This window comes from Salmo salar, chromosome 23 (assembly GCF_965601325.2).
Source record: "Salmo salar chromosome 23, fSalSal1, whole genome shotgun sequence".
NCBI lineage: Eukaryota > Metazoa > Chordata > Actinopteri > Salmoniformes > Salmonidae > Salmo > Salmo salar.
The window spans coordinates 31,795,558-31,819,240 of NC_138313.1; the positions used below are offsets into that span (position 1 = coordinate 31,795,558).

Here is a 23,683-nt window from a genome sequence, read left to right on the forward strand (position 1 = left end):
TTGATTTGTGAATACAGAACTATCAATGTACATATAGCCTATGTAATAACGTGCTTCTTATTTGATAACAAAATAGCCTTGTAGTGGGATAAGAGACAAAAGCAAAACGCACAATCAGAGCACCACTATGCTTACGTCTACTTGAGACAGCCTACTTTTTAAGCATGTATTCGTCTTTTAAAGAGGAAAAGAAAAGCCTCGTAGGAATATTTCCCACGATGTTGCTCCTGTGACACACTGCCACACTTTCCCACGCAAGTGAAAGCCCGATCCTCCTTAAGCGCGCGGAAGGGGACGCGCGCTGTTTCGCGGGGAAAAGGCAGGACAGTCGAGCAAGATCATGTGAGAGTCCACGCGCCGAAAGAAGGTTACAGCAGCGAGCGATAAGAGACAGTGAGCACCAGTACAGGAACGAGGTGGGAAGACCAGGAGTTCGCCACAATATTTCATTGTGAACAGTCACAGGAAGAATACTTGTGCTACACGGAGTAAATACGTTAACAAACTTAAACTTTTCGTTTGATATTTTGTTTGTTTCAAATACCAGCTATTAGAAAACATATTAGGATTTGTTGTTTTTACTTTCAACAGCTCCTTTTCGGAGCGAAAAAGCGTATATCGTCTTCATATTCCTTCGTTTTATTTTCTTTACGTTGAGTTTTGCGACTCAAATACACAGCAAGAATATGAGAGGTACGTTTACATTTATTCTAATAATTACAAACATGTATAGCATATATGTATATGTCTGTGTTTTGCTCATTAAAGTGACAGTTTTGTATGGGAGTAATGTAAACTGTGATAGACGCATTACTTTGAAATAGTCTACTGAACTGTCAGACCGAAGTGCATGTGTTGAAACTGGGCGCGCTTGGGAATGAACGACGACATAGATCTCAGATAAGTTTAAACTGTTTGGCCATGAGATATGACAAATAATCAAGTAGCCCACTCTGTGTGCTTCGTCAGGAAATTTTACAAAGTTAATTTAAAATAATAAAAACACTGCACTTTTAAATCTGCACATTTAAAAAGTACATCAAAATCAAGTAAAAATGGCCCATAGGCTATTAGTGTGCAGATTAATGTAGATGGTGATTTGTTTGTCTTTGCCAGCAATTGGCAGCAAGCATTTTTGGTTATGTAAGAAAAGGGAGGTGGGAGAGTGATTGAAAGACTCATGAAAAACATTATATAATCGTGTAATATATTTCTTATTAGGCCTACATATTATCTTTGTTCAGCTCTGTTTGCCATTCTGGACGTAGGTAGGTTGTATTTGCATTAGTACTGTTGGCCATAATTAACTTGATCATATAAAATATATGTATTAATATTATATACAAATATTTTTCCCCAACTCCTCAAAACTTGAGAGTGCTGATTTCGTTTCATTCCTACTCGTGGTGCGTGGGCGGGTGTTGTTGTTGTTTTCTGCATCCAGTCATGGCGGACTGTGTGAGGTAGAGTCCGCTGTTCCATTGACCTAGTTCTGTCATTGAGGATTACACAGCGTTCAGAGAGGGTGGAGGATGGGTGGGTGGGGAGGCATGGCTTCTGAGGGTTCTCGTCATTTCTAAGGAAACAATTAACATTAGCCTATTATTACTTAAATCTGAGGACATTATCAGTGAAAAAAAGAACCAGTGGTTACTAGGGGGGGTGGCAGAGCAGAGGTTTCATGGCATGTGCAAACCCATGTGGTTGACTGTCAAAAACAGAGCCTTTTGTGGTGTACAAGCAACCTCCTTTACCTACAAGGCATATTAAACCATTTATTGTAGGCCAGTTATTATTTGGTAGGCAATTATTTTGCATCATATGGAAAATCATTTATTTACAAAAGCCAAAAGACCACATGTTGGTCTTTCATACTTTACCAGACAGCTGACTGTGATTTTAGATTTTTTTCAGCAAATAATTGTAATCCTTCATTGTAAATAAGAATTTGTTCTTAACTGACTTGCCTAGTTAAATAAAGGTTAAATAAAAAAAAATCATCTAATATCTTTTATCCAAAATATTCATCCGAATTGTACATTTATTATGCAATTTCTATGCGGAGTCGCAGCAGGATATGGGGACCAACAACCAGTAGCCTACATTCACCTCTCAGCAGGACACCTTAAGCCCTCACTCAGTTTCCATTGTGAGCTTAGCAACTTGATTACATTAACCAGAATCTATGTCACCCATTTGTTTTCAAGTACGGCTTGCATCAATATATAGTAGAATCGATTATATATATCCTGGCTGTCTTTCTCTTCGGTAATCCACACCTCTGTGACTATGGATGGACCCTCAGGTGCCAATGGCAGGGCTACTGTAAACTCAATGGCTTTAGCCACTGTAGCAATGACTTTTATGAAGTGCACTTCTATAACGTGAGAAGAAAACTCTGTCTGCCACACTGTCTGAAGTGCTACAGCCATGTAGGGTATAGTTTTAGGTTATAGTTTTAGCAAGGGATCAAAGACAAAGTATAGCAGTGATGGCAGCTCTCTGCTCCCAAGGGCACTGTTGATCAAGCTCAAAGTCACTATCTGTCAGGAGATGTTCACAGTGGGGCTACAGTATGTGTGAAGGTGCCTCTCTCTGACAACTAACTGCTAACTTTCCACTCCCTGAGCTTTAACTCCCTGCCTAGGATGGATGGTATGATCCTTTGATTCCCTATACAGTATGGAAAAACTCTGGGCCTGTCACGCCCTGACCATAGAGAGCCCTTGGTTCTCTATGGTGTAGTAGGTCAGGGCGTGTCTGGGGGTGTTCTAGTATGTCTATTTCTACGTTGGTGCTAATATGGTTCCCAATTAGAGGCAGTTGTTTATCGTTGCCTCTGATTGGGGATCATATTTAGGTAGCCATTTCCCCACCTGTGTTTTGTGGGATATTGTTTGTGTTTAGTTGCCTGTGTGCATGTCATAACTTGGCTGGCCCTCGCTTCATACTCGTCGCCAAACCCACTGGCTCCAGGTCATCTACAAGTCTCTGCTAGGTAAAGCCCCGCCTTATCTCAGCTCACTGGTCACCATAGCAGCACCCACCCGTAGCACGCGCTCCAGCAGGTATATCTCACTGGTCACCCCCAAAGCCAATTTTTCCTTTGGCCGCCTCTCCTTCCAGTTCTCTGCTGCCAATGACTGGAAAGAACTGCAAAAATCACTGAAGCTGGAGACTCATATCTCCCTCACTAGCTTTAAGCACCAGCTGTCAGAGCAGCTCACAGATCACTGCACCTGTACATAGCTCATCTGTAAATAGCCCATCCAATCTACCTCATCCCCATACTGTATTTATTTATTTAACTTGCTCCTTTACACCCCAGTATCTCTACTTGCACATTCATCTTCTGCACACCCTACCATTCCAGTGTTTAATTGCTTTATTGTAATTACTTCAACACCATGGCCTATTTAAATAAAGGTGAAATAAAAAATATATATTAAAAAAAAATTGCCACCATGCACTCCTGCCTTGGGGCCTCTCAGTCAACTCTCAGTCCACTCCTTTTACTCCTACAGAGGAATTACTCATTCCTCCTGTGCATATTTAAAGAGTGGGGCTCTGTATCAGCCATACCCTCTCACAGAGTACTTTGTGTCTGTAGGTCACACTGAAGTGGAGAGAGAGAGGGATAAGTTGTCACTATCCACACAACTGTTTAGAAAACAGGTGCTAGCTAGGTACTGTAGTTGAAGGCCCCATCAGCAGCCCAGCCTAGAGAGAGGGTTATGTTTTAAGAACTAAATGTCCCCTTAACCCTGCAATAAAGCTCTAGGACAAGAGGACCATATTATATATACCTTAAAGCACCCTTATCGCATATGCAATGTAGGTTATACGCTCTGGCTGTAGCATTTGTGCTAAAGTATATCGCTATGCAGTACTACTTCGAGGTTAAACATACAGTGTGTCAAGTAAATACAAAGTAGACGGTAAATAGGACCTTCAGACTCCCTGTGAGCTGTTTGGTTAGGTAAGATAAGATAAGAGAGAAAAGTCTCTGTGACTGCAGGCTTTACTGCTGGGACAAGCAAACTAGCTGACAGAGACAGCCAGTTTGCTTGTCCCAGCAGTGAAGCCTGCAGTAAAGCCTGCACCTTTCAAACCAAGACGTTTTGCCAGCAACGTTTTGCTGACTTATTGCCGGTGACAAAGCCTGTACTTTTATTTCCACCAACTGACCTAGTTAGCCCCAAGGCTCCAAGGTTCACCAAAGTATACGTTGTCGGGTCTATGGTGTCCAAATGTAAATAGCGTATCCGGCAATACACTCCTAATCCCCCGCGACCAGTGAGTACATAAAACCAGGGGCTAGAACTGGATCATGGAACAGAACTGAAGTCTAGAAAATAACATCTTTCAAGGAACATAATCAGAACCCGGGAACTAAAGTGATCTAAACTGTTCCGGAACAGAACCATTGTTTTAATAGCATGGGAACCGTTTAATAACGTTATTTTACATTCCGGCCATTTTATTCCAGTCCCACAAAAAAACACAGCAAGCGCCTATGCAAAGCCCTACCTCTGTCAATCAGAAACTTCTTCCAGTGTCTGCCTGCAAGCTGAACGTCTTTGCCAGTGTGTGTGCGTGTAGGCTACCTGCTCCTCCCCCTCTGAAGCATAGCTGTAGCCTACTGAAGTTACAAGTATGATTCAGATGATAGAGAGAGATTTGTAATTAGAATGGATTAACTTTTTCACTGCTAGTTAGGGACACTATAGTTATCACATTTCACATTGGATTTATTAAAAGTAAGATGTTGTTTTTATTCTGGTGCCACTGTGCACACACAGCTAGCTTCTCTGGTCCAAAGTTAAGCCAACTGTGAAGTTAAAAGACCTTCAAAGTTCCTCCATAGAAGCCGCTCCTCCGTAGGTATAATTCTGTGGGCCAAATTCAAATACCCCCATATCTACTGTAAAATTTGTTGTGCATCTTCCATTTGAAAATCGTTGCTACTGTCTTGGGTGGCTATGTACCACATTCAGCCAAACAGGTTGCACCAGTCTGTTGTTTACCCCTGCTAGACTCAACGTCCAGAAGAATCTAGCCACCATAGCATGGGGGAGGAAAAGGTAGTTTTATTAAGACAGTATGCATATTTTTCCATATTTTTTTGTGGGGGGGGGGGGCATTCAGAGTTAAGTAGGAAATTGACGCCTTTGCAGCCTGCAACAAGTATGACAAACTGCTAACTCACTGTTAATATCTCATTAAATATGCACATATTTGCATATCGCACAAAAAGTTTTGGGGGGACACTGGATGAAGTCAGCCTAAAGTTTCATTTTGTTAAGACACTCCAGGACCTGAGTTGTCCAGAGCAGATTTGGATAAATACATTTTTCATCTTTCTATCTGTAGAATACTAAAGACATTTTTGGTAAATTTTTCCAAAGAAAATGTTATCTAGAATAGCATTTTTACAACATATCAACAATTTTCTTTGGGCAAGTCTGGAGAATATATCTAAGGATAACCACAGAAAATTTGGTGAATGCAAATGCTTTTGAACCTGAGAAAAATACATTTGCATGTGGGAAGAGTTTGACTTTTGGGAAATAGCAGTTAAAGACGAGTACACTTTATTTAGACTACCCAATGCCTATTTAGACCCAATCATCATCTCTTCAAAGTAAGTTACTGAATATAGTCCAGTTTGTAACATTCTCTGTGAAATATGCTTTGAAATTATATGTAATTTAATGTAGTGAGCTTGCAATTATTGATGTATGTCCATTTTAAAGTGGTTAAAATTCATAAAAATGTTGATGACGGTAGTATGATAACTAAATAAAAATATACATTTTATTCAAGTTTTTGACATTTTTATGTTTACTCCTTGAAAATACTGATATTAATGGACGAAGATACTAACAAATCTTAAAATTGATAGGTACAGTTGAAGTCGGAAGTTTACATACAGCTTAGCCAAATACATTTAAACTCAGTTTTTCACAATTCCTGACATTTAATCCAAGTAAAAATCCCGTTAGGATCACCACTTTACTTTAAGAATGTGAAATGTCAGAATAATAGTAGAGAGAAGGATTTATTTCAGCTTTTATTTATTTCATCACATTCCCAGCGGGTCAGAAGGTTACATACACTCAATTAGTATTTGGTAGCGTTGCCTTTAAATTGTTTAACTTGGGTCAAACGTTTCGGGTAGCCTTCCACAAGTTTCCCACAATAATTTGGGTAAATTTTGGCCCATTCCTCCTGACAGAGCTGGTGTAACTGAGTCAGGTTTTTAGGTCTCCTTGCTCGCACAGACTTTTTCAGTTCTGCCCACAAATTTTCTATGGTATTGAGGTCAGGGGTTTGTGATGGCCACTCCAATACCTTGACTTTGTTGTCCTTAAGCCATTTTTCCACAACTTTAGAATTATGCTTGCGGTCATTGTCCATTTGGAAGACCCATTCGCGACCAAGCTTGAACTTCCTGCAGCAAAGCACCCCTACAACATGATGCTGCCACCCCCATGCTTCACGGTTGGGATGGTGTTCTTCAGCTTGCCAGCATCCCTATTATTCCTCCAAACATAACGATGGTCATTATGGCCAAACAGTTCTATTTTTGTTTCATCAGACCAGAGGACATTTCTCCAAAACGTATGATCTTCGTCCCCATGTGCAGTTGCAAACCGTAGTCTGGCTTTTTTATGGCGGTTTTGGAGCAGTGGCTTCTTCCTTGCAGAGCAGCCTTTCAGGTTATGTCGATATAGGACTCGTTTTACTGTGGATATAGATACTTTTATACCTGTTTCCTCCAGCATCTTCACAAGGTCCTTTGCTGTTGTTCTGCGATTTATTTGCACTTTTCACACCAAAGTACGTTCATCTCTAGGAGACAGAACGTGTCTCCTTCCTGAGCGGGGTGACGGCTGCGTAGTCCCATGGTGTTTATACTTGCGCACTATTGTTTGTACAGATGAACGTGGTACCTTCAGGCATTTGGAAATTGCTCCCAAGGATGAACCAGACTTGTGGAGGTCTACAATTTATTTTCTGAGGTCTATTGGCTGATTTTCCCCATGATGTCAAGAAAAGAGGCACAGAGCTTGAAGGTAGGCCTGAAATACATCCACAGGTACACCTCCAATTGACTCAAATGATGTCAATTAGCCAATCAGAAGCTTCTAAAGCCATGACATCATTTTCTGGAATTTTCCAAGCTGTTAAAAGGCACAGTCAACTTAGTGTATGTATACTTCTGACCCACTGGAATTGTGATACAGTGAATTATGAGTGAAATAACCTGTCTGTAAACAATTGTTGGAAAAATGACTTGTGTCATACATAAAGTAGACGTCCTAACCGACTTGCCAAAACTATAGTTTGTTAACAAGAAATTTGTGGAGTGGTTGAAAAATTAGTTTTAATGACTCCAACTGTCACGTCCTGACCATAGAAGCTTTTATTTTGCATGGTAGAGTAGGTCAGGGCGTGACAGGGTTGTGTCTAGTTTAGATTTTCTATGTTGTCATGTTCTTGTTTCTGTATTTCTATGTTTTTTGGGGGGGATTATCTCCAATTAGAGGCAGCTGGTCATCGTTGTCTCTAATTGGAGATCATACTTAAGTAGTTGTTTTTCCCACCTGGGGTTGTGGGAGATTGTATTTTGAGTAAGTTTATGTTGCACCTCTTCGTCACGGTTTGTTGTTTTGTTTAGGAGTTTATTTGTATGTTTTGCATAGTTTCACAGTTTAAATAATATGTGGAACGAAACACACGCTGTGCCTTGGTCCCATTCTTCAGACAGCCGTGACACCAACCTAAGTGTATGCAAACTTCCGAGTTCAACTGTACATGATAAAAATGTCATTTCAGTCTGTGGTGCCAGCCTTAAGCAATGGCTATATAAAAGTTGAATTCCCTGTTTGTAAGGGGGTCATATAAACATTGGCCCTTTTTTTACAGGCAACATATTGTAAATCAAATCAAATCAAATCAAAAATCAAATTTAATTTTATATAGCCCTTCGTACATCAGCTGATATCTCAAAGTGCTGTACAGAAACCCAGCCTAAAACCCCAAACAGCAAGCAAAGCATGTGAAAGAAGCACGGTGGCTAGGAAAAACTCCCTAGGAAAAACTCCCTAGAAAGGCCAAAAACCTAGGAAGAAACCTAGAGAGGAACCAGGCTATGAGGGGTGGCCAGTCCTCTTCTGGCTGTGCAGGGTGGATATTATAACAGAACATGGTCAAGATGTTAAAATGTTAAAATGTTCATAAATGACCAGCATGGTCAAATAATAATAATCATAGTAGTTGTCGAGGGTGCAACAAGCACGTCCGGTGAACAGGTCAGGGTTCCATAGCCGCAGGCAGAACAGTTGAAACTGGAGCAGCAGCACGGCCAGGTGGACTGGGGACAGCAAGGAGTCATCATACCAGGTAGTCCTGAGGCATGGTCCTAGGGCTCAGGTCCTCCGAGAGAAAGACAGAAAGAGAGAAAGAGAGAATTAGAGAGAGCATATTTAAATTCACACAGGACACCGGATAAGACAAGAGAAATACTCCAGATGTAACAGACTGACCCTAGCCCCCCGACACATAAACTACTGCAGCATAAATACTGGAGGCTGAGACAGGAGGGATCAGAAGACACTGTGGCCCCATCCGATGATACCCCCGGACAGGGCCAAACAGGCAGGATATAACCCCACCCACTTTGCCAAAGCACAGCCCCCACACCACTAGAGGGATGTCTCCAACCACCAACTTACCGTCCTAAGACAAGGCAGAGTATAGCCCACAACTATCTCCGCCAAGGCACAACCCAAGGGGGGGCGCCAACCCAGACAGGAAGACCACGTCAGTGACTCAACCCACTCAAGTGACGCACTCCTCCCATGGACGGCATGGAAGAACACCAGTAAGCCAGTGACTCAGCCCCTGTAAAAGGGTTAGAGGCAGAGAATCCCAGTGGAAAGAGGGGAACCGGCAAGGCAGAGACAGCAAGGGCGGTTCGTTGCTCCAGCCTTTCCGTTCACCTTCACACTCCTGGGCCAGACTATACTTAATCATAGGACCTACTGAAGAGATAAGTCTTCAGTAAAGACTTAAAGGTTGAGACTGAGTCTGCGTCTCTCACATTGGTAGGCAGACCATTCCATAAAAATGGAGCTCTATAGGAGAAAGCCCTACCTCCAGCCGTTTGCTTAGAAATTCTAGGGACAATTAGGAGGCCTGCGTCTTGTGACCGTAGCGTACGTGTAGGTATGTACGGCAGGACCAAATCGGAAAGATAGGTAGGAGCAAGCCCATGTAATGCTTTGTAGGTTAAATCCTATGTGAAAGAAGTCTGACAGTACCACTAACTGCTTCACTGCGCTAAAACATTTCCCACCTTCAATCACAATTGTCTGCATATTAAATAAAGCATGAACGTTGTCAGCACTTTTTGAAGCAGTGTGAATTTGCTAGCTAGTATTGTCACAGGGGTCGTTGAAAGGAGACCAAGGCGCAGCGTGTAAAGTGCTCATTCTTTTTCTTTAATGAATACACCTCAACAAAAAACAACAAACGACCGATAACAGTCCCGTCAGGTACACAAGACTAAACGGAAACAACTACCCACAACCCCAAACGAAAAACAGGCTGCCTAAGTATGGCTTCCAATCAGAGACAATGAAAGACACCTGCCTCTGATTGGAAACCATACCCGGCCGAACATGAAAACCAACACATAGAAAATGATAACTAGAACAAACCCACATAGAAACAGAAAACCCAAAATACCTACAAAACAAACCCCCCTGCCACACCCTGACCACTCTACTATGGCAAATGACCTCTTTCACTGGTCAGGACGTGACAAGTAATTGTACGTTATTATCGCCAGTGCTATGTCCAGAATATTTTGAATGGGGTGGCCAAGGTGGGGCACAGACCCTGTTTAGGGGGATTTTTTCAATATAATAACTGCGCGTACGCAACATTTTTTTATAGACATTTCATTTAACTGTAAAAATGTATTACCTTTTAATGTGTCATGAACACATCCAGTCATGATGTTTTCATCTGATTGTCAAACAAATCACTTCAAAAAGTAGGTTAAGTAGGTTACCTGCGCACGTGGAATGGAAAGGGACATCTATTACAACCACCATAAGTGTAATGACATTCAGCCTCGTTCATGTTTCAAGTTTTATTAGTCATATGTACTGGATACACATGGTATACACTCTCCAATGAAATGCTTACATGCAGGTTCCTTCTTGACAATGCAGCAACAATAAGAAATAATAAAAGATAAGAATATGGACATAAAGTAAATGGCTCAGTAGAATAGAATAAACATTTTTAGCATAAGTATGATACATAAAGGCACAATTTCTAGTGTAATATTTACACGTGTTTTGGGCAAGTGTTTTAAATTGTGCAATATTTAGCAATCATAATTTTTCTACAAGGTGGTGTGTATTCATGGATACCAAGGGAAGCCAGGCTTCCCCCAAAATGTTAACAATAAAAAAAGAAACGAACTTCTAAAAAATTTCAAGTTCGTGTCTATCAGTGTTTCAGAATTTCTCTTCAATTCGCAAGAGGCTGAATCTATTTCACCAGAGAAAGCATCTGAGCGTGTCACGACTTCTGCCGAAGTTGGTCCCTCTCCTTGTTCGTTCGGCGGTCAAAGTCACAGACCTTCTAGGCATCGCTGATCCTCTTTTCATTTTCCTTTGCTTTTGTCTTGTCTTACATTTACATTTACATTTACATTTTCCATGTTTCCAATCCCCATTCATTACATGTTGTGTATTTAACCCTCTGTTCCCCCTCATTGTCCTTGTCGGTGATTGTTTGTTTGTAAGCTTTGTGCAAGTTATGTTCTGGTGTGCGACGGGTTTTGTACCCATTTGTATGATTTTGTATATTTTTTGAGCACTTATTAAACTGCTTCGTTTTAAACCAAGTTCGATCTCCTGCGCCTGACTTCCCTGCCACCAGCACGCACCCTTACAGAGCGAGGCAAACAGGACCCCTCTGTCTTAGTATCTGTAGCCCATGTATATGATGCTGTCTGGCCAAAAATAATATGACATGTCATACTATTTTATCCAGTCAGCATCAGATACATGGGCTACACATACTAAAACAGAGGGGCACAGTTTTGCTCGCTCCGATTCTTTCTCCAGTGAGATTAATGAGTCTTACTGTAGGTGCGCGTCTTGATCGAAATAATCAATATATTCATAGACGACCTATCAGATTTCAGAATTTCTAGGTGTGGGCAATCAGATTTCAGGGGAGGCTGTGGCCACCCCCTGGACTCGCCACTGAGTATCGCCGTGCTTGTTTTGAATTAGAGTATCGCCGTGCTTGTTTTGAGTTAGAGTATTGCCGTGCTTGTTTTTGAATTAGAGTATCGCCGTGCTTGGACTGAATTAGAGTATCGCCGTGCTTGGACTGAATTAGAGTATCGCCGTGCTTGTTTTGAATTAGAGTATCGCCGTGCTTGTTTTGAATTAGAGTATCGCCGTGCTTGTTTTGAATTAGAGTATCGCCGTGCTTGTTTTGAATTAGAGTATCGCTGTGCTTGGATTGAATTAGAGTATCGCCGTGCTTGTTTTGAATTAGAGTATTGCCGTGCTTGTTTTGAATTAGAGTATCGCCGTGCTTGTTTTGAATTAGAGTATCGCCGTGCTTGTTTTGAATTAGAGTATCGCTGTGCTTGGATTGAATTAGAGTATCGCCGTGCTTGTTTTGAATTGGAGTATCGCTGTGCTTGTTTTGAATTAGAGTATCGCCGTGCTTGTTTTGAATTAGAGTATCGCCGTGCTTGTTTTGAATTAGAGTATCGCCGTGCTTGGATTGAATTAGAGTATCGCCGTGCTTGGATTGAATTAGAGTATCGCCGTGCTTGGATTGAATTAGAGTATCGCCGTGCTTGGATTGAATTAGAGTATCGCCGTGCTTGGATTGAATTAGAGTATCGCCGTGCTTGGACTGAATTAGAGTATCGCCGTGCTTGGTTTGAATTAGAGTATCGCCGTGCTTGGTTTGAATTAAAGTATCGCCGTGCTTGTTTTCAATTAGAGTATCGCCGTGCTTGGTTTGAATTAGAGTATCGCCATGCTTGGTTTGAATTAGATTATACATGAAGAGTTATTTGATAATAATTTGTTCAACAACAATTTCACAACACTCCTCTCCCACTTAGTAAAAGGCTATTGAACATCAGTAGCCTCCCTTAATATGAATACTTTTTAAGCTGGTTCCTCTATATGTAGCCTATATCATCTTATCTTACTCATATTGGTTACACTTTATTTTTCTGCCCACTAATTACCTAGTATTTACCATGGTGCAACGGCTATTACATAGTTATTACTTGTTGTTTTCCATGAGATAAGTCTTCCTAGAGAGAGTTAATTTATGAGAGTAAAAGACAAAGTCCTTTGCTTAAACTTGTTGGCAGAGCAAGACTTCAGGTCAAACGTCCCTGACCCACTGACCAAACCAGAAAAGTAAGGCCCACGAGAACTCGTCATTCTTGAAACAATGTCCAGGAACTTTGCTGACATTCTGCACTGCTCCATAGTGCTACATACTGCATGGTACTTTGTGTACTTTAAATGCCATATTCTTTCACGTGATTCAAATGTCCTGAAATGAATTAGAGTTGTGTAAAAAGGGTTCAGGTGTTGAAGCCATGACCCATTATGTAACTGTGACTTGTCCAGACAGCCCATAACACTCCTGCAGGACTCTGGTTATGCTAGGGGTAGAACTCGTTTTATGAACTGCTCCGAGACAGCTGAAACTGCACTCAAATACCTGACATGTTTCCACAAGTTGAGCACCAGTGTAAGTTACAATCAGAGCCCCTTCAGAATATACTGCAGATATGTTTAAAATACTCTCACACTCCCTGGTGTTACATAAGTGGAACATGGATGTCAATACACCTGTATTTACTCTACAGATTCTAAAGTGATAATCAATCTTTCACTAATCAAACATGGACAGTTTTTTTTAGCCTGTGAACATTTCCATTCCCCTGTCAGTGATTGATTCAGATTTGGTTCCACCTTAAAACAGGAAAGAAAGAAATCAGATGAATTGCCAGGGATGCCAACCAAAGCGCCTCCCCCTTGCTGAATTGGAAAGTGTGTCAGTAGAACAGCTCCTCCTCTCTCATAGCCTGACTGTTCCACGCAGCTGAGCAGCATGTCAGTTAACATATCAGAGACAAAGCTATGCTCCCGGGAACCTATGGGAGCGATAAGAGAGGGAAGGGGTACGCTCGTCACGGCGTTGCTAGGGTCACCTCCCCTGAATGAGTGTGTTCGTGAAACTCGGCCAGACGGCAGTTATATAACAGGGAGAGGGTGGGGGCCAGGGGCGCTAGATAGGGTAGAGAGAGAGTGCGGAGAGAGAGAGAGGTTTTTTTCCACTGCCTTTATATATTTATTTCCCTATTTGCTTTTTGTAGGTCAGTAGGAATTCTATCTGGGAAGCCACTCAAATATCTCACTCACATTATGCAAAAGACTCCCACTCACAAAGCAGTAGTAGTTGAGCATTCTCCCTTCCTATCTATGAAGCTGAGATTTCAACTTTATAGTGTAGTAATTTGCTTTGCTCCCCGTGTGTGACGCACTTACTGTATCTAGCCACAGGCTCACTCGTGTGATTGGTTGGGCTGGTAAAGGGCCGTTAATACAGTTGCTACCTGCAAAGTAAATGTTACCTAACGCCTTGCGTCACTGTAATACAAAATAGTTTAGAAAAAAATAATTTAACACACCCAGCAGTCAAAGCGAACACAGAAAAACAACCACTTGTTTTTTGAGAGTAGCCATTTTATCTTGTGTAGCAGAAGAGGCTCTCCTGAAGCGGGGGCTTTTGTTAACCTCCTATCATTTAATTCACCCTGGAGGAGGAACAGTGAAACGTTATTACCCCAGGCCCAGTAAATGCAATTAACCTGCTACTCTGGTATGATGAAAATAATAGCCTGTTCCAGGGAGAGAGGGCTCAGGGCTGTGCACACACTGTTGCACATACTGTTAAACGCTCTGTTTATATGAATACATTCTGTATTCGTATCACCAGTATGGAGGTTTTTTTCCTGCAAAATGCTGCAAATTGGCTTTTGACTCTGATAGTGCCAGTCGGTATTAGATAGAACGTCACGTCCCCGCACGTTTGTGGGGAAAATAACCTGTGGTTTACCCCATTGGCTCACAGCAAAAACGTAACCTTTTTAAAATGCCATTTTCTTGTTGTTTGTTTGTTTTAGTCAATTACAAAACTACATTTAAGAAAAGTACATGTCTAAAGGATACTTTTCAACATTGCCTGCTACTGCCCAAGCGTTCTCACTACTTAGAAGAACATCATATTGTAGGGCTTCCCTCATGCCCCTTTTCATGACAGTGCTAGAACATTAAGCTAGCCAAGACCAACAACACAAACAAATGGACTATACAGCTACAAGTAGTGAGTGGAGATACAAACAGACTATTCTAAACAAGTTAAATGTCTTACCTGTGATGTACCAGTCAAAAGTTTGGACACACCTACTCATTATATTTGTACTATTTTCTACATTGTAGAATAGTAGTGAAGACATCAAAACTATGAAATAACACATATGGAATCATGTAGTAACCAATATTTGAGATTCTTCAAAGTAGTAGCCTACTTGGGCACCGGTTCCCCACATTTCCCACTCTCCCACGCCAAATAGCCTGAAGCCACAGGACTCATCTCGCAGGCTCTATTTCTCTATGTGGGAACATTGCGAACCATAGATCAGGATTTTCTGGCTGGTTACATGTACATTAAACAACACAGCAGTTTTTCTGCATGTAATTCATATATAACAAAACATTTTACGATGAAGTTGGCTCTTTTACAATGGGAGTCAATGGGAAAGAATGTTTGTTTTCCCCAATTTGTGGGTGTTGTCAAGGGAAGTTCCTTCGTATGACGTGGATACCAACTCGGAGAATAGTGTTTCTGTTGAGTTCAAAATCAGGGCAGTTGGGAGTAAAGATTGAGCAGATGTTTCTATCCCTTCTTATTTGATAGGGTAGGTATATCTACACCTGTCTTGCACTTTCTCAGACAGTTCTGGCACAGTTCCTACGGACCATATCATGAAGAGATCAAAACCCAAGTCACCATCAAGTTATATTTTATTATCTAGTCTAGTGAGTCTTAAGTGTTAAGTATGCAATGTACTAAATGTTCCTCCTCTCTCTCTACTTCCAGCACAAATTGAAGTAATACCCTGCAAGATCTGTGGGGACAAGTCATCAGGGATCCACTATGGTGTAATCACCTGCGAAGGCTGCAAGGTGAGCTACCTCTATCTCAGAGATATACTTACTCCAAGTGTTCTATTTTAGTTCTGCGTACTGTCATCCCTCTAGAATACCCACAGCAAATTCAATCAATTTAGACTATTTATATATGGTATGCCCTTGCCCAGTGCCCATCCATCCCTGCACCTGTATTCATGGTCAAATAGCTCAAGCTTATGTGTCCTGTTTCACACTTGTACACGTGTGTAACCTGTACAAGTGTGGAACCTGTATAAGTGTTTGGTATGAAATGGAAATGTGTTTTTTGCAATTCCCACTCCCCCTGAGAGTGGGATCACGGCCAGGGATCAGCCATTATTGACGGCAACCCAGGAGCAATTATGTTTAAGTGCCTTGCTCAAGGGCAGAGCGACAGATTGTTCACCTAGTCGTCTCGTGGATTCGAAATAGCAACCTTTCGGTTACTGGCCAAACGCTCTAACCGCTTGGTTACCTGCCTCCCTGATGGTGTTTGTGCTTGTGTGTGTGTTTGCAGGGCTTCTTCCGACGCAGCCAGCAGAACAATGCTATATACTCCTGTTCCCGGCAGAGGAACTGTCTGATTGACCGCACCAATCGGAATCGCTGCCAACACTGCCGGCTGCAGAAGTGCCTGGCCCTAGGCATGAGCCGTGATGGTGAGTGTGAACACACACACACACACACACACACACACACACACACACACACACACACACACACACACACACACACACACACACACACACACACACACACACACACACACACACACAACGCAAGGTCAGTCCAGAGAGGACCACTGTCTGTCGCTTCACCGGACGCTAGAGCTCTCTGGGTCTTATTGAAAGGCCAAATGTGGAGTTGTGTTACACTGTGTAAAATCACTCCTGGAATCATGCCTGAGCGACAGCAGTGATGCAATGAAATTAAATTATCAGTGGATTTTCTTCTATATTTGCAATTGTTCAAGTTCCATATTGGCTCCATATGGACTTACTGTATGAGCTCATAATTCATTCCCTGATTATTTACTAACTCTATCTCCTTTCCTGGTACAGCGGTGAAGTTTGGCCGCATGTCCAAAAAGCAGAGAGACAGCCTGTATGCTGAGGTCCAGAAACACCAGGCGTCCCAGGAGTTAACTGCTGCCCATGAGGAGGGAGGTGAGGTCGGAGGTCACAGCCGTGCATACAGCAGAGGCTCCAGTGCCGCCCTCAGCGACCTTGATGACATCACCCTGCCAGACGGCCTGCTGTGTGACCTGCTCCCTGACACCAGAGGGCGCCGAAAGAGAGTACTGCAATCTGGAAATGATGGGGGGAAGCGGGGGTAGCAGCTCCTCCTCTCAAAGCTCGCCCGAACAGAACGGACTGGACTTCGGAGACAGCAACCACCACATCAAGCACGAGTACCAGCTGCTGCACGAGTCCGGCCTGTTCACACACGCGCTGCTCAACCCTCTACCCGAGGGATTCTCCATGCTCGAGATCGGTAAGTGGAACAGTCACTCTATCACCATCTGCTGTATGTCACTATAACTAACACTAGATAATTTTTTCATTGAGTGTGGTTGATAGCTAAACCATACATGTCTTGTCCATTTCCAGAACGTATAACTGCTAGTGTGGTAAAGTCTCACATAGAGACCAGTCAGCATGGCAGTGAGGAGCTGAAGAGGCTTGTCTGGTCCCTGTATACCCCTGAGGAGACACGCAGCTTCCAGAGCAAGGTAAACATCAATGTCCTGAATCAAGATTAACTCAGTGACCTGTGACCTATTTACTCTTACACCACTATGTGCTATTCCCAATGTTATATCTAACATGGGCATCCCTTTGTTCTCTCTTTCAGTCTGCGGAGGTCATGTGGCAGCAGTGTGCCATCCACCTCACCAATGCCATCCAGTACGTGGTGGAGTTTGCCAAGCGCATCACTGGATTCCTGGATCTCTGTCAGAATGACCAGGTCATTCTTCTCAAAGCAGGTCAGTACCTATTGTTAGGACATAAGATGAGTGCATTTCATAACTCTATTCCATGGCCTCATACACCAGCTTTCTCTGACCTCAAAGCATACAGTGGGGTCTGATATTATTCACACCCTTGATAAAGATGAGTAAAAATTATTGTATAAAATAAATCATTAAAATACTGAGCTATATTGTATGCAAAAAACATTGGGGAAATTATATTATTTTATACTAATACAATTTCTCAGAGAAAGAGATTTTGTTAAACAAGTAACCATTATTTTTCTCAAAAAGGTAGTGGTCAAAATGATTGACATCCCTGATTTCACCTTACGAGAATAACGTCCCTGAGCCTTTTTCTAAAATGTTTTATGAGTTGGAGAACGCATTGGGAGAGATCTTAGACCATTCCTCCATACAGAATCCTTCCAGATCCTTGATATTCTTTGTCTGTGTTTATGGACTGCCCTCTTCAATATAAACCACAGGTTTTCAATGGGTTCAGAGACTGAGATGGCCATTGCAACATGTCGATTTTGTGGCCAATCAACTATTTCTGTGTGGATATTGATGTGTGTGAAATGGTTAATTGGCCACAAAAATCTACATTTTGCAATGGCCATCTCAATCTCCGGACTTGAAACCAATTGAAAACCTGTGGTTTGAATTGAAGACATAAGTCCAAAAGCGCAGACAAAGGATATCAAGGATCTGGAAGGATTCTCCAATCTCATCTCATTGATTGGACTCCAGGTTAGCTGACTCCTGATTCCAATTAGCTTTTGGAGAAGTCATTCATCTAGGGGTTCAAATACTTTTTCCAACCTACACTGTAAATGTTTAAATTATGTATTCAATATAACCAAGAAAAATACAATCATTTGTCTGTTATTAGTTTAAGCAGACTGTGTTTGTCTATTGTTGTGATTAGATGAAGATCAGATCAAATTTTATGACCAATTTTTGCAGAAATCCAGGTAATTCCAAAGGGTTCACATACTTTTTCTTGACACTGTATTTTATACAGTCATTTTTGCTCATCTTTATCAAGGGTGTGAATAATTTCGAAGCCCACTGTAGTTCCTGTTCAGACAACCTGAGCATGTAGACATTAACTGCATGTCCATGTTTCAGTAATACAGCATTCATACACAATAGTATATTTGACAAACATGTGTGTCTGCAGACAAACAAACTTCGCCACTTAGGACTACATTTTAGAATATATAATCAATTTAACCTAATGTGGCAACATCTGTTTCCAACGATGTTCAAGAAAAAAGTTATTATTCTAAGGATGGCTCTTCTTGTTTTTCTTCTCGCCCACCTTCCCTTTTATGTGCTGTTTGTTCATCATCTTTGTTTGAATTGTTACAAATTGTATTGTAAAAATTATTTTATTTATAATTGATTGAAATACATTTGATGTTGTGATATGAAATGGATGTATTCTATTGACTGACAACATGGAATTCATGTTTTATTTCATATTGTTTGTATGTACGTGTTGGAGCATCCTTTGTCTCCCTTTTCCTCTTCCTCTCCCCCTCTCCATCTTTACGGTCTCTTTACGGTCTCCTTTTCAGGATGTCTGGATGTGCTTCTGATTCGCATGTGTCGCGCCTACAACCCAATCAACAACACTATTCTGTTTGATAGCAAGTTTGCTAGCGCACAGACCTTCAAAGCTCTTGGTGAGTCCCCTCTTTATGAAACCAAAGCATTAATATTCCATCAGAGTATATTCACACACAAAAAAAAGTCTATAAATATATTCACCCACCCACATAGTCGAAAAATTCTAGGGAACCAAGTCAGCCATTTCTGTTTTGAAGACACATGTTTTTCCCCCCTCTTTCCTCGAAGGTTGTGATGACCTTGTGGGTGCTGTGTTTGACCTGGCCAAGAGCCTGAGTCGTATGCAGCTCTCTGAAGAGGAGATGGCTCTGTTCAGTGCTTCTGTTCTCCTGTCACCAGGTAATCCTCTCACACTGTCTCCCATTGACTGGGGTGATGTCTCAGCTCTGAAACAGACACTAAGTAATATGTAAGAAGGAAAACCAGCAGAGACTGACTGTGGTTGTTGCTCTCTTTTTCCTCCAGACCGACCATGGTTGACAGACAGGCAACAGGTACAGAAGCTTCAAGAGAAAGTATATCTGGCTCTGCAACATTGTCTACACAGAGGTGGCTCATCAGAGGAGAAACTGGCAAAGGTACATATTGGCAGACGATGATATATTCCTTTATTCCTAAAACAGGCTGTTGTTAAAGGATTTGGGGTGAAATGTGAAAGATACAAATTTTCTGTCTCGCTTTTTCCTTTCTCTGTGTCTCTTCTTCTACCTCTAAGATGGTGTCCAAGCTTCCCATGATGAAGTCCATCTGCAATCTCCACATTGACAAGCTCGAGTTTTTCTGTCTGCTCCACCCGGAGACTGCATACAATTTCCCCCCTCTGTACCGTGAGGTGTTCAGCAGTGAAATCACCTTCCCAGACTCCACAATGGACTAAAAATCTGTTTAGATATGAAAGTGATTCATATAGAGACACAAATATGTAGGGAACGAGAGGTAGGGAGAGGAATGTGGCAACAGCGAAGTAACCAGCAGCTCTGTGACAACCCTGCACGCTACACTTTAGGACACACTACTCTCACCTCAGACCTCCACCCTATGGAGTTGCTTGGACTGTAAGCCAGTCCAGGCTACAAAATTCAACACTAGGTGCTGGGTACTATATGCATGCTGCCTATTTTGGGGGGAGTAAAACGGTTCTGAGAATGTATTTTTTTGTAATCTCAGATAGTTTTTCTAAGAGAGCTTGAGATCTCCCTTAAGCTGAAGTCCTCTGTAAAACCAGTTTGACTTATTTTCCAGTTCTCAGTGTAAGTCCTTGTAAGATAATCTTGAATGTACCCCACAGACATGCAGCACAGCCCAAGGCATGAGACTGAATGTACTATACAATCCTGCCCCATTGGAGGAGATGCTGTGTAGTCTCTTTTTTATCTTATTGCAGTTTTACAGCTACATTTTTTTTATCCAGTTTCTTATTTGGTAGTGCCCATACTTTGCAGTTTTGTATGCTATGAACAAACTGTTTAAAGGGACCAAGATCAAATGGATAAGTGGGCACATTTTTTTGCATGCAAGACATGGACGATGCAACTTTTACCATGCATGCAGACTTGCACACACAGCACTAAGACAAAGCAATTATGCTGACCTATACATGTATTTTTACAGGCACACATTCAGACACTGATATTTTTCAGCTCGACTTAAATTTTTTAGGTGCAATCAAAGACCTCAGTCCCACTACATTTTCCCTTGCAAATGCCACTTAGAGAGAGAGCAAGAGAGAAGAATCACATAAATATTTTTTTAAATGTTCTTTATCTATACACTTATATTTACTCATGTAAAAATAAAATTAGACAGGGATTTAAATATATATATATATATATATTGGGAGAGAGGGAGAGATGTACTGTAAAAGAGAATGTGTTATCAATGACTCACCTGGTTAAATAAAGGCAAATAAATAAATAGATTCGCCAGGACAGCATCTTTCAAAGTATTTCTGGTCATATTCCGGGGTACTGGGATGGAAAATTATTAGATGAATAGCACTTACCGACAACGAGCCCTCCCTCACCCAATCTGGACCCTTTTCTTGTGCTACAAATAATCTCAGGGTTCCAGCTCAGAGACTGACGATTGTCCTCCTGAAACTGACAGAAGTGGGACATCCTCCTGCCTCAGACAGGCAGGACTAAAGCAACTGAGGTAGAGAGTTCCCCAGGAGCTTTCCCATCCCTCAAACCAGGGGTCTGTAGGTCCAATACAAGACTTTGTTCAAGAGGGAAAGGAAGCAGATGATAAGAAGAATACAAATAGGTGGTGAAAACACTTTCCAGTGCTCCCACCTGGGCACCAACAACAATTTGGAAGGGGTGTTTAGAGTTTGGCCTTTGACCAGTATGGGGAAGGTGGGGACTCATGTTCCCCCTGTATGTTTTTAGGCAGTCTACTGTTTCAGACTGAACTGAAAGTGTGATGATTTGTTAATGATGCCTTCTCTCCCTAACCCTCCCCTGTCTACCTCACCCTCTCAAAAAACACTCACGGCATAATGAAGGGTTAATAGAGCCATCAGCTACCCCCCAGAGTTAGGGATTTCAACATTTAGATTATAGAGTATTTGAGATGTCATAATTTATAATGCAATTTGAAGGATGATGATATATTTACAAAAATATGTATTTTATGTTTATATATTTTTCCACACTGTTTATTTGGGAGCATTAAATCTGCCCCTCTGTCTTCAATGAGCGCAGATTTTTATTAATCTATACCAGGAAGTCAAAGTTAGATTAACATCTCTTTTTAGGGAGAGGGACATTGGGTGTGGCAGGATATTACTTTTGAACTATTCTTAAAGGGGCTTTTGGGATTCCAAAAAACTCTCAACACCCTCAGTACAAAGCTTGTACATAGATAGACAAGCTGCAGTGTGAAAGGTTTGGTCAGAGCAGAATACTTGTATTACTTTTACCACAATAAGAGAGAATCACTTACGGGCCTTGAATATTTTCTGTCCAATTATATTTCAATAATCATATGTTTCACTTTGCAATGCTGGAACAGTGCGGTTCTTCATGTATTTATAAAAGTAGTTGGTATTTAGGGGGATATACTTTTCTGTGAGCTTACAACCGTGTCATATTGGGACTGTGCAATAATGTCTTTCCCGATTTCAGTTAGGAAGGTCTAAACAGCCCTGGTTAGATGTCTCAGTAGACTTCATAAGCACTCCAGCCTGAGACCCCTTAAAAGTACAGCACAAGAGGTTTTTAATTCTCTCAACATAACAACACCCAACTTTTACACAGAACTAGTTTAACTGACTTGAGTTCATGGTTCGATAGGCAGAGGAGATTCTATTAAGTGAAATATTTTGTAAGTGTTTAGAACTTAGATGGTTATGTATTTGCACACCTAAAACTGCTTTTTCTTTCTTTTAAGGCAGTTCGCAAGGTGTGCAGTTAAATTTCCTCTCAGTCACTCAGGGAGATAGCTGGGCTCTCTGTTCCAGTGTTTTCATCAGTTAGCCTAGTCCGACACCTTGCACGGAATAGAAGACCTTAAAACCTTGATCACTGTGTACATGTTCTTGTGAATGTTGATCACAAAAGTATCAAAAGTTTGATCCCAGTCTAATATCAATATTATTGCAAGACTTTTGAGCCTACATTTTTTAATAAATAGGATCTAAAATGTAATTACATTTAAAGATGGATTTTATCTATCTATGTATGCTGTGTTGGTTTTGTTGTGATCTTTTGTTTCTTAATTTCTATCGTTGTCTGTCATATTTTTTCTCATCAGTTTAGTGTCCTCCTTTTTGTCTTGGAGAGTTGTTATTCTGTTTTTTCAATATCTCCCTAAAGGTTCCTCTCTTTTCATGATCCTTCTATTCATCATGTTTTCATTCTATTTTAAGATGATTATTGAAATCAATATGGATTTTTAAAATATATAATTTAGGATATATTATGAATATGAAGCCTAAGAGTATTTTTTAACACATTTAAGAGTTCTTGTTGTAGCTACAATGGAGACACAATATGTGGATTTAAGAATGTAATAAAAGTCATTTTACAATAAGTTGATGTTGTTTGTGTGCTTACTCATGTACAGTATTTAAACTTCCTAACCATTGGAATTGGATGATCCACACCAGTTTATTAGTTTTACAGATAGGAATATCAATCATATGGAATAAAGATAGGTCAATTGTTAAATATTTAACAAAAGATATACAGTTAAGTAACATCTGTCGACAACAGAACAAGCCAAAAACATGTACACTACTGTTCAAAAGTTTGGGGTCACTTAGAAATGTCCTTGTTTTTGAAAGAAAAGCAAAACATTTTGTCCATTAAAATAACATCAAATTTATCAGAAATGCAGTATAGACATTGTTAATGTTGTAAATGACTATTGTAGATGGAAACAGCTGATTTTTAATGGAATATCTACATAGGCGTACAGAGGCCCATTATCAGTAACCATCACTACTGTGTTCCAATGACACGTTGTGTTAGCTAATCCAAGTTTATCATTTTAAAAGGCTAATTGATCATTAGAAAACCCTTTTGCAATTATGTTAGCACAGCTGAAAACTGTTGTCCTGATTAAAGAAGCAATAAAACTGGCCTTCTTTAGACTAGTTGAGTATCTGCAGCATCAGCATTTGTGGGTTCGATTACAGGCTCAAAATGGTCAGAAACAAAGTACTTTCTTCTGAAACTCATCAGTCTATTCTTGTTCTGAGAAATGAAGGCTATTCTATGGGAGAAATTGCCAAGAAACTGAAGATCTCATACAACGC

The 23,683-nt window shown here is 41.0% G+C and overlaps 1 protein-coding gene across 1 annotated transcript; it reads left to right on the plus strand.

Annotated features, from left to right (window-relative positions):
- The first annotated feature begins 282 nt into the window (after window positions 1-282).
- LOC106584392 (nuclear receptor ROR-beta) lies at window positions 283-22,956 on the plus strand. The gene is given in 11 exon segments (XM_014169656.3): window positions 283-693; window positions 15,241-15,326; window positions 15,829-15,970; window positions 16,373-16,578; window positions 16,580-16,805; window positions 16,922-17,043; window positions 17,166-17,298; window positions 18,870-18,977; window positions 19,150-19,260; window positions 19,387-19,499; window positions 19,637-22,956. Coding segments are annotated over 11 exon segments (1,416 nt in total). The 5' UTR covers window positions 283-686; the 3' UTR covers window positions 19,799-22,956.
- The last annotated feature ends 727 nt before the right edge of the window (window positions 22,957-23,683 follow it).